We start from the raw sequence: 12,000 nt of genomic DNA on the forward strand, positions 1-12,000 counted from the left end.
GGTTGGCTCCGCACTATAAAATCAATTATTATAAATCTTCATATCAACAGACTAAAAAAGAAAAATGCCGTGATCATATTAATAGATGCAGAAAACGCATTTGACAAAGTCCAATACCCATTCATGATAAAAACTCTCAGAAAACTAGGAATGGAGGGGAACTTCCTCAACTTGATAAAGAACATCTACAAAAAACCTATGGCTACCACCACACTTCACAGTGAGAAACTAGAAGCTTTCCCACTAAGACCAAGTACAATGCACGAATGCCCCCTCTCACTACTCCATTTCAACATCATACTGGAAGACAAGGAAAGAAAATAAAAGGTATACTGATTGGGAAGCATGACATACAACTATCTGTCACCAAATAACAAGTGGAATTTGAAATTAAAAACACAATATCATTTACATTAGCAACCCCAAAATGAAATACTTAGGTATAAATCTAAAAGAATATGTACAAGATCTATATGAGGAAAACAACAAAACTCTGACGAAAAAGAATCAAAGAAGAACTAAGCCACTGGAAAGACATTCCACGTTTGCGTTCTTCCCAACTTGATCTATAGATTCAGCGCAATCCCAATCAAAATTCCAGTAAGTGATTTTTGTCGATATCAACAAACTGATCCTAAAGTTTATTTGGAGAGGCAAAAGACCCAGAACAGTCAGCAAACAGTGAAGAAGAACACAGATGGGGGACTGACACTACCCGACCTCAGACTCATTATAAAGCTACAGTGATCAGGACAGCGTGGCATTAGCAAAAGAACGGACAAATAGATCAATGGAACAGAATGCGGAGCTCAGAAACAGACTCACATAAATACAGTCCACTGATCTCGACAAAGGAGCAAAGGCAATAAAATGGAGAAAAAAATAGTCTTTTCAACAAATGGTGCTGAAACAAGTGGATGTTCATATGCAAAAAGATGAATCTAGACACAAATCTTACACGCTTCACAAAAAGTGACTCAAAATGGACGACAGATATAAATGTAAAATGCAAAACTCCTAGAAGATAACATAGGAGAAAATCTAGATGACCTTGGGTTTGGCAATGATTTCACAGATACACACACCAAAGGCACAATCTCTGGAAGTAAAAATTGATAAGCTGGACATCACTAAAGTTAAAAATTCTTGCTCTGGGAAAGACACTGTTAAGAGAATGAAAAGACAAACCACAGATTGGGAGAAAACGTTTGTAAAAAACACAGCTGATAAAAGACTGTTATCCAAAATACACAAAGAACTCTTAAGACCCAACAATACCCACCATCCAACCTGATTGCAAAAGCGGCCAAAAACACAAACACATGAAATGATGTTCAACTTGACTAATCATCAGGGAAATGCAAATCAAAACCACACTAAGATGCCACCTTATGCCTGTTAAAATGGCTATAATCACTAAGACTAACAATAATAAATGTTGGAGAGGGTGTGGAGAGAAGGGAACCCTCATACACTGCTGGTGGGAGTGCAAACTGGTGCAGCCACTATGGAAAATACTATGGAGATTCCTCAAAACACTAAACACAGAGCTACCATACAACCCAGCTATCCCACTACTGGGTGTCTACCCAAACAACGTGAAATCAACAATCCAAAGTAACACATGCACCCCTGTGTTCATTCCAGAACTATTCACAGTAGCCAAGACACGGAAGCAACCCAAGTGCCCATCAACCGATGAGTGGATACAGAAGATGTGGTGGACATACTACTCAGCCATGAAAAAGAAAAAACCTTCCCATTTGCAACAACTTGGACGGACCTGGAGGGAATTATGCTGAGCGAAATAAGCCAGACTGAGAAAGACAAACACCAGATGACTTCACTCATGTGTGGAATTTGAACAAGCACATGGACAAAGAAAACAGTTCAGTGGTTACCAGGGGAAGCGGGGTGGGCACGGGGTGGGGAGGGGAGCACTTATGTGGTGACAGACAAGAAATAATGGACAGGGGTCGGCCTGGTGGCACATCGGTTAAGTGCGCACTTTTCGCTTTGGCGGCCTGGGGTTCACTGGTTCAGATGCCAGGTGTGGACATGGCACCGCGTGGCACACCATGCTGTGGTAGGCGTCCCACATATAAAGTCAAGGACAATGGGCACGAGCAATGGGCACGTGCTCTCCTTCTGACTCGGAAGTCGGGGTTCACGCCAGGCAGGGGCGCTTACACGACAGAGCCCAGTAACGCCTTGGGTGCTGAGGCTCTGAGGGGCTCCCCGAGCAGAAACACTTCGCCCGAGCAGCTGCAGTGTTCCTGGTGGGGAGAGTGCTCGGGCCCCTCAGGGGAGGGAGGAAGGCGGCTTCAGAAGCTGGCCATGGGTTCCTCCAGACTCCCCCCGGGCCTTCCTCCCCCGCCGCGCCCCTGTGATCAAACTTCCGTCTCTTCCATCTCTTCCATCTCTGCTGCGTCCTATGAATCCTTCCGGAGAATCACGGAACGTGCGAGAGGTGTTGGGGACCCCCAACGGTTACACAGCCCCTACAGCTCAGCAATTTCACCCTCAGGTGGACAGCCCAAAGAAACTCTTGTAAACGTGCACCCACAGACAAACAGAACACAACTCCCAGCTCACGAAAAGACGCTGAACAGCACTGGTGCTTAGGGAAGGGCAAAGCAAAACCACAGTGAGGTACCGCCTCCCACCCATCGCGATGGCTACCATCGGTGAAACAAAGTAACAGGTGTTGGCGAGGACGGGGAGAAACCAGGAGCCTCATGCTGCTGTGGGGAACAGTATAGCGGGTCCTCAGAACATTAAAAAAGAATTACCACGTGAGCCGGGAATCCCTCTGCTGGATCTATCCCAGAAAGAAGTGAAAGCAGGGACCCAAACAGATATCTGCACACCCATGTTCACAGCAGCATTAGTCACAACAGCCAGAAGGTGGAGACAAGCCAGGTGTCCATCGATGGATGAATGGATACACAAAATACCGTATATATACACCACGGAACATTATTCAGTCTCAAAAACGGAAATTCTGGCGCATGCTACAACATGGACGAACCTCGAGGACATCCTGCTGAGTGAAATAAGCTAGTCACAAAAGGACAAACACTGTAGGATTCCACTTATATGAGGTCCCTAGAGGAGTCATATTCACAGAGTCAAAAAGTGGGATGACGGGCGCCGGGGGCTGGGGGAGGGGCAATGGGGAGCTGGTGTTCAGTGGGGACAGGGCTTCCGTTTGGGAAGGTGAACAAATGTCTGGAGATGGACGGAGGTGACGGTTGCACAGCAATGAGGCTGTGCTTCCTGCCAATGAACTGGGCACTTAAACATGGTTAAGACGGTAAATCTTACATTACACATATTTTACCACAATTTTTTATAAAAGGTTATTAGTGGGACAATTGGGAAAAAATTCACGGCAGCATTGTTGCTGACAAGGAACCGGCTCTGCTGTCCCAGAGGAAGGGATGAGGCGTCCACTGAGTAAGGACAGGCCCACCTCGGAAGCACATCCAAGAGGGCTCGTCCCCAAGACCACGAAGGCCTGTGTGCTTTTCACAAGCTCAGAACAAGCACGGCCTAGCGATCCGTTGTGTGGGGCCACAGAGGAGCAACACTGAAGCCGGGCGGGCCCCCGTGTGCGAGTTTCCTCATGCAGATTGTGACTTACAGCCCCTTCACCGCATGGTTTCTGCAGGTTTCTTGTCTCCATGGAGTTCTGAAGATGGTGACCAGCAGGGGGCGCCGGCGGGAAGGAGAAGGGCCATGGACACCTTCCCACCAGCAGGGGAGGGCAACGCGGGGAGGCCAGACTGCGGGGCAGTCCTGTGTGGCACTCAGGCAGGGAGAGGCCCCGAGAGGGCGCGGGCCCCTTCGTATGAAGTGCCCCAAATCTGTCTGAAGGAAGGCCTTTCACAGAGGGAGAAGAGTGGCCCAGGGGAAGGCCCTGAGTTCAGCAGGGGCCCCAGGCCCCGCAGCTCATTTCCACTTCAATCTCTCGCTCCTCCTTCTCCAGGAGCTGCACTGAGAACCATCAGCGGCGAGCCCACCGACAATCCTGGAATTATTTCGAGAGAAGGCTGCTCCCCCAGGCATGCCAAGTGCGCCTCCTATTTATCTGGGGGACGTGGTGGGAAGGAGTGGGAGCAGGGGCAGGAGGATGTGGGACAGCAGAGTGGCCCGGCCCAGGGTGCTGGGTGCTAACACAGCCCCACGTCTGCGTGCAGGGAGCCCCTTCCATGCACAGGGCTGGCCCGACTCACTCCAAACCTCACCTCCACGTGGCTGCTGAGCTCCTCCTCTCCAGCGAGGTCACGCCGCACCGCTTCCTCCAGCGGTTCTGCGGCTAGCTTCACCGCGTGCTGAATGCGTTCAAGCATCTGCTTTTTGTCGGGATCCGTGGTCTCACTGAGTTTTACCGAAAACGGCTACAAGCGTGAGGAGAAGGCAAGGCTGTCAGACACTGCCCAGCAGACCCTGCCCTCAAAGGCTACTCAGCGCAGCAGAGACCAGGGCTTCCCACTGCCTGCGGCCACTAGGAAGTGTGTCCTTGAGAGTGTCCTCCTAGCTCTCCCCAAGCGGCAGGACGGTAGCAGAGACCCTGCTGCCCGGCCCAGGAAGCCCCCTGCTGCTGCCTCCTCACACCACCCCGGGCAGGGCACCCCACCTCCCTCTCTCTGACGGACAGTGGCTGTGAGAGCAGCACTCCTAAGACTACGCTAGGGACGACACGAGGTGTCATCTACGGACCTCGAGAGATGCCACCGGCCACCTCTGTCACAAAGGCGCCCACAGCCTACTGGGCCCTCACCTCGTTGGCAGAAAAGATTGCTAAGCTCTAATTTTATTCCTATTCTTTCAGAGATAAAGCGGTATAAGCACACCAGTAATTATTACTGTAATTACTGAGGAGAATAAAATGACTTGCTCTATTTGACTATGGAATATTATAATTTGTAATACTGTTTATTCCAAATTAAAATATTAAATTAGCAAGAATTAATTTCTTCAAATAACTCTGAAAATTTCCAGTATTACCAATTTAAGAAGCTGGCACGGCTTCTGCATCTCAGTCAAAAGGATCTGACTTGGTTGTGACCTCAGGTGGAAGATTTGATAGCAATGTTAGGAGCCTTTGACAGGTAAGTGTAGCTTAGCGGCACGGTGACGAGTCCTGACATTTTCCCATGAGTGGCAGGAACAGTCCCCTAATCCACTCCCCCGGCCATGCGTTTCTCTCCTGGCGACTTGGCCCAAGGGCCCACATCAGTCAAGACTTCAGTGAGCCCTGATGGAACTGGCTTGGGTGCCGTATACTTTATGAGGCCTGCTGAGGGCAGCCACTACTCTAGGCACAGTGATGAGGAATGGCCGAGGGCCGAGGGCCGAGACCAGGAATCAGGGAGCAGGCAGCGACGGGCCCACCTTCAGGGCGGCGTGAACATCCTCCAGGAGCTGCGCTGCCCGGGGCCTCTTCTCCCGGTACTGCTCAAACAAGTAGTTCTGCCGGGCCCTCTTGATGATCTGGAAAGAGAAAAGGCAACATGTGGCTTGTGCGCAGAGCCTGCTTCAATCTCTGTGCAGCAGGTGGACTCTGAGCGAGGGGCAGCCGTGGGCCCCGGCCGTGCACAGCCTGGGGGAACATCATCGCCCTCCATCACCCGACTGCCCAGCGGTGCCCAAGGGCCACACCTCCTGGTGCAGAGACTGCTCCACAGTCACCTTTCCGACGTGGAGGACACAGGCCGGCCCCAGCTTCCCACGCAGTGCCACACACAAAACCATGTGCTTCCTTCCGTGAAGCACCACGGAGCATTAACATTTAGCCAACCTGGGCCCTGAACATGCAGGTTTCAAACAGCATCTAAACATCTAAATGCAACAGAACACCATTTGCATAAACTGAGATACCAGCTGATTGAGGGGGTTCAAATAATGTTTACCAGTCAAGACCTGAGCTCGTTCAAGCCCACCTTCTTTTATCGACACATCCAAAAGTCTTTTCTGCCTTCGTAACATCCATTGTTTCTGAAATTTCATCTTGCAAGCTCCCCTTACCTTATCGTCAATGTCTGTGATGTTCATGCAGTAGAAGACGTCGAATTTGAAGTAATCCCTCAGCACTCGTCTCAGGATGTCGAAAGAGATATAGGACCTGCAGCAACGAAAAGACAGGCATTTGCAAACCGCACACTCGGCGCATCATCTCGGCATCGCAATGAAGACATGAACAAGGGAAAGGAGGCCGTGGCATTTCCCCCACAGCCAGCTGCCCTTACACACGGTACCCCGAGACCACCACGGGGTCAGCATCCACTAGGCCCCAGGTCTGAGTGTCTGGGAAACATCCCCCCCGAGCTTCAGGGTGAGGAAAACTTTAAGGCACACGGAAAAAAGCGTGTGGGTACAGTCCAAGAGATCAACAGTGGGGCTGCGGGGCGCTGTCCTTATTGGCTGTCAGTATTCTCTAAGTTTTCTACAGAGAATATGGCTTCTTATGAAATGAAAATGTCTATCTTCAAATCAAGAGAAAGAAGTCCAGGGTGGATTTTCCCATCAAGCCTCAGGAGCTGAGCTGCTCCCCGGGGCCCCGCACGTGTGCAGCCCCAGCAGCGGGCCCTACCTGGCGTGCCCCATGTGAGAGGCGTCGTAGACGGTCGGCCCACAGCAGTACCACGTCACCTTCTTCCCACTTTGAGGTATAAACACGTCCTTAGTGAGAAGCAGAAGAACGACAGTTACAAGAAGGGTGAGGCGTCGCGCAGGAACACCCCAACCAGCCGCGAGGAGAACCCTGAGGTCTGTCGGTTCATAGACGATTTAGCAAGGGCCGTTTTGTTTTACTAAAAGAAGTCACAAAGTCTCAGCACGGGGGGCAATCGGACTCTCGAGGCCAGGTTCCCGAGGATGAGGAGGCCCTCTTCCTCCCTGGCTCCCACCCCTCAGGGGGGCTGCAGGTGGAGGAAACGCATGGGCCACTTTGTTGGAAAGCTGCCTCGTTAGCAGCAGCAGCAGCCGCACTGAGGGAGCGCCTAGGCCGGGCCCGCCCTGCGCCGAGCACTTAGACTGACCTACACCTGCTCCTAGAAACAGTGAGAGCAGGTGGGCGCTGCCCTCTTCCTTTCACAGATGAAGACACAGGTCTCGAGCAGCTGCCCAGCGTCCGCGCTCCTGGAGGAGCCTGGTGTAGAGGCAAGGGCCGCTGGATCCAAGCGCTCTTTGCAACTGCTCTGCACTCCGACACTGTCGGACCAATTCAGGGCCCGCCGGCATCAACCCGGCCCATGAAGGACACCCTGTCTCCCGTCTGCTAAGTGTGCTTGCTGATGGACACGCAATCAGCCCACGGCCAGAGCCCTTTTCAGAATCTCTGGAGCCACGGGCCACGCTGAGCAGAACCAACCAAGCAAACCCCACTCAAAGTCTTCTCGAAACCTGCTCAGCTCCCAGCAACACTGGACAGGTCCACTGTGTTGCTACTTCTGCTTGGCTTGTACTGTGATGTCTGCTGCTGCCACGTGTCCTCTCCGAGAGCATGCCAATACTTGGCTCGGCTCTGAATGACCCTGAGCATTTACACTTGGGCAGGGCTCAAAAGCCTACTCCGGGTGCTCCATGCCCAGAAGCCAATGGGCAGGTTTCCCAGCGAGGTGTGACATGAGTGTGTCAAGTTTCAGAGGACAGCTCCTCGTCAGGCCACACAGAGAGTCCACGTGAGGAGCTCAAGGATCCCACACCTGGATTGCGGGCACTCCAGGGCAGGCCACCGTGAGGCACAGACAACACCTGTGTGTTTTGAAAGGGCACCTTGGGCCCCGACAGAGCCGTGTCTGCCCCGCCCCCATGGGATCCCTCCTCACCTTGTTCCGGGTGAGGCTGTTGTAAAGGCGGAGCCTGCACGGCTCGGACCCGGCCGGAGGAGACCACTGAGGCTGCACCCGCCGGCCTTTACCTGCGAGGGCAGAGAGAGCGGCCAGGTCACAGGAAATGCAAGTCACACTGCGTGTTTGCTTTTACAACAGAAATCTTGTTTTCAGCAAAATGTGAAACAACATTAACATGAATCTCTGTCAGCATCACCCAGTCAAATGCAACTGCTTCCCTGTTTTGCTGTGCTCCCATTCTGCGTGGCAGGGATCCCACGACAACCCCCAACCCCAGCACGGCGGGAGAACGCCTCCACGACGTGTCCACTCCCATCACATCCCACTGGGCTTCAAACATGGGCCCGCCTGCTCGCTCCGTGTGCACAGCGTCCGACACAGCTCATGGGTCACGAGGAGGCGCTTGTGGGTCAGTCTGTGCTAACTGAAAAGGTGATTATTTGCACCTCATGGGTGTCTGGTGACATTCCAACCACTCCCAAGGCTCTGCTCCTGTGCCCCGAACCCAGCTGTTCCCTTTAGTCCTCGCACCAGAGCTGGCTTTGTGGCGCACTCCACTGTGCACACCTGCAGGCACGGCTGCTGCCCCAGGCCCGCCCCAGGACGGGCCCACGAGGTGGAGGCCTCGGCAAGGCCTGTGTCCCTGGCGCACTGAGCTGCCCTCTGTGTGTCCACTCCCCTCTCCGCCCCTCTCTGCAGAGGGCTTCTCCCTCATGCCAGACGGTTTGACGACAGGTGAGACCCTGCACAGCCTCCTTGAATCGATGACAAATGCAGCCAACAGATCACTACACGCTGCTTCCCACCGGAGTCACAGAGTAGTCAGTCCTGGGCTCCGCCATTCACCCAAGGTCTTGTCCACCAGACATAGGATGTGCGTAACGGACAGGCGAAGGGGAGAGGAGGAAGGCAGCTGCTGTGTGTGCGTGCGTGCGTGTGCCCTGTGTGTGTGCCTGCAACAGCCTGCCAGCAAGGAGAGGAGCAGACGAATGGGGAGTGAGGGAGACAGATAGACAGCGCTCAACAGGAGCTCTTATTTGAGCTAAGTGCCAGCAAACTCACAGGTTCTCCCACTGGGAAAAGTCCGAATCCTCACGCAAACACCAGATGCTGACTAAGGGTCACCCTAAATGCAGCCAACGCCCTCGAAGGGAACTCTCAGTCCACGGTGAGGTGACGGTCAATCTGCCACTTCAGGACTCCATCAACCCCCTCCCTCGCTCAGACCCTGGAACTCCACCCGGGATGACTGGGGATGCTGGCCAGAGTCGCCCCACACACTGAGGTGAACCAGACGACCATCAGCGACCGTCCTGCTCAGCACCAAGGGCTCGGGCATCAGAGGACCGAAGGCCCATTGGAGAAGACTTGAGACGGCTGGTGACAGGACACAGCTGGCCCAGACCCTGGCCAGTGGGACACTGTCCTGGACACTGGGTCACACTCAGGCTTTCTAGCTCCCCAAAGGGCTGCTACTGCCACACGGCTGGTGACAGGTTCAGGGAAGTTTGGCATATACAAAGTCTATTTGCCTAAGGGAAAAACTGGGAAATACTGGACAGGGACTTTTGATTTAATACGAAGACATTTTCACTAGCGTTCCCTTACATAATTAATGGTCCCCTGCCACGGAGGGCAGAGAAGCACTTCATAGGGACATAGGGCTGTCGGCCACAAAGGAGAGAGAAGCACGAACGCTTATATTCCCACACGCATGGCCTCAGCATCCGACGGCCCCGTGCCTGCCGGGTATTCTCAGGGAAGAGCACACATCCTGGGGGGATGGATGTGGCGGGTGGCAGAGGGGTCCTGGGAGGAAGGCCGTCGGCTGGGAGCCCTGCTCTGGATGAGGGGCGCTCCAGACACAGACACAGCGAAGATGGGGCCTTGAGTGGAGCGGACCTGCCATGCTGGCGCCGCAGAGAGGAGGCGATGAGACGGAGATGGGGTAGCAGAAGAAAGAGAGAGGCAGGGAAGGGGCTTAGGCAGAGCTATGGCCTGACCTCCCATGTCTCAGAGGGTCCCTTGGGCTGCTGGGGCCCATGGCCAAGAGGAGAGGACATGGAGGGCACGAAGGTGGCACAGGGACATAGACTGGGGGTCAGCAGAGGGAACGGGGACCAGCTATGACACCTGGTGCTGACCGGATGCCCAGCAGGGACGGAACCTCCAGCAGGAACAGGGACTCGGAGGGAAGGCAGATGGGGTGCTGCGGAGAGAGGGGCTGGAAGAGGTGGTGCTCCCGCCCAGGACAGGCCTTCAGAGATGTCTGAGACGCGCAGCTGCTCCGGTCCTGGCGGCAATGTGGGGAGGCGGATGCTCGGCTCCTGCCATTCCAGGCAGTAGATGAGGATGTCGGACTCCGAGGGCTCTGGGACCTGCTGGAGGCCACAGGCTGACAGGCAGCAGGGCTGGACCCCAGCCCTGTCTTGCAGGCCAGCCGACCTAACACATGCCATCCCCTGGGCACATAGGTCCCTGGTGGACTCCTGCATGGCCTCGGTGACAAAGTGACTTGGAAATGATAGGAGGCAGGACAATCCTATGCATGCCGTTCAGGGTGCCTCCTCCACCCGCCTCTGAGTCAGCCTAGAGCCGCCTCCCTCATTAGCCGGGCCACGCCTTGCCTCGAGTGGCAGACTCTTTCTTATCTCATGATGCTTAAGAGGACATGTGTCTACATCAGTCTTTCAACAAGTTCCCTGCATGGAAGACCAGACAGGCTTCTGGCGAGGTGGGGAGCCCCAGATTCTCCCTGATCTCGGCCTCCGAAGGCTGTGCCATGGGAGCTGGGGCCTGAGGGTCAACCTGATACCTGAGCCTTTCAGAGACAACATGCCTGACACCAAGAAGTCACCTCGGTCACTGCACCGGACCCACAGACCAATGCTCCCACCCTAGCTGCAATCCTGTTTACTGCAGGATTACCCAGAAAACCAAATACACCCTTCTCTCAGAGAAAAGACACCCCACGAACAGCTGCTCACGCAGGGGGATCAGTGGACCCGACCAGCAGTACAGGCATTGTGGAATGTTCCAAATGCCGCACTTGCAGAAGTCTGGAAAGCCCCCAGGGGGGCACCTAGCCCAGCAGGGACCACCAGAGACAGCATGTGGCCCACCCCACTGTGAAGGTGGGGGGTGCTCAAAGCCGCGGTGGGACTGAGCTGCTCAAGGGCATCGAGGCCGTTACGGGACGAAGGACCCCTGGATGACACATCAGAGGAGAAAGAGAGCCCACATGTGAACTGAGCCCAGAGACTCTCCAGAAGCTCCCCCAAAATGACAGGGGCCGCGCTAGTATGGACACCCCAGCAGTCACAGGATGGAACCACAGCCACGCAACTGATTCCACCTCCAAGCCGAGAAATGGTTCACGGCTGACGTTCAGAAGTTCAATGTCAATCAATCCTGCTTTAGGACTTAACACTTCCACATCTGAGGGACAAACCACGGCAATAGACGGACAGAATACACAAACAGAGCCATGTCACATCGAGCCAGGCAGGAGCTGGAGGAAACGCCAAGGCCGGAGCCCTCGGCTCAGCCCTGCTGGACCCCCAGGCGGCATGCGCCCCCCACAGCTCCGCTACAGCAACCGCGGGGGTCCTGGTCCTGCAGAGTCAACTTCTCGGCGTGTTTTATCCTAACCTCTAGCAGGGAGCACTGGTCGGCCCACCAGTCCACTTGCTTGCACCTGGTGACAGGAGCCAGCCCGTGGGCTCCTCCAGGGCACTGCTGCCAACCAGCACCGAGCATCCATGGGGCAATGGAGAAAGGTCCTGACCTGGGAGGGGGCCGCCGACGGGAGAGCTCCTAACGGCTGGGGAGGCCGCTCTGCTACTCACTTGTTTGGAGCCCACAGGGCTCGCCTCTGCTGCAGGGGCCGCCCAGGATCGCTTCTATGTGCCTGAACCAGCGAGCCACATGGAAGAGCCGAGCATCAGCGGGAGGGGCCGCGAGCTGACTGAACACGTCCACGTCTGCCTGGGACAGCGAGTGCCCCTGCACATAGCTACGCGTGCTGAGGTGCTCGTTCAGGGCCTGCACTCTGGCTGCCTCGTCACTAATGCTCAGGATGGACCTGTAGTCGGGAGCTGCAAAGACAGAGGCACACGATGTCAGTCAGGGGACAGAGGCC

At 54.6% G+C, this 12,000-nt stretch overlaps 1 protein-coding gene across 7 annotated transcripts in view; it reads right to left on the minus strand.

Moving 5' to 3' along the window:
• The window catches only part of CARS1 (cysteinyl-tRNA synthetase 1), a 50,552-nt gene that overhangs the window by 31,192 nt on the left and 7,360 nt on the right, over window positions 1-12,000 (minus strand). For 4 of the 7 annotated variants that reach the window (XR_011524001.1, XR_011524002.1, XM_070564508.1 and 1 more), the window contains exons 2-7: window positions 11,708-11,956; window positions 7,836-7,927; window positions 6,599-6,687; window positions 6,034-6,130; window positions 5,401-5,499; window positions 4,251-4,403 (exon numbers count right to left, since the gene is read on the minus strand). Coding sequence is in view for 4 of the 7 variants with exons in the window: in XM_070564508.1 (XP_070420609.1) it covers window positions 4,251-4,403; window positions 5,401-5,499; window positions 6,034-6,130; window positions 6,599-6,687; window positions 7,836-7,927; window positions 11,708-11,956 (779 nt within the window). In the remaining 3 variants the exon portion in view is untranslated. The remainder of the gene's footprint in view (window positions 1-4,250; window positions 4,404-5,400; window positions 5,500-6,033; window positions 6,131-6,598; window positions 6,688-7,835; window positions 7,928-11,707; window positions 11,957-12,000) is intronic. The other 3 variants (XR_011524003.1, XM_070564509.1, XM_070564510.1) reach the window with 1 other exon arrangement.

Source organism: Equus przewalskii, chromosome 11 (genome assembly GCF_037783145.1).
Source record: "Equus przewalskii isolate Varuska chromosome 11, EquPr2, whole genome shotgun sequence".
Classification (NCBI taxonomy): Eukaryota; Metazoa; Chordata; class Mammalia; order Perissodactyla; family Equidae; genus Equus; species Equus przewalskii.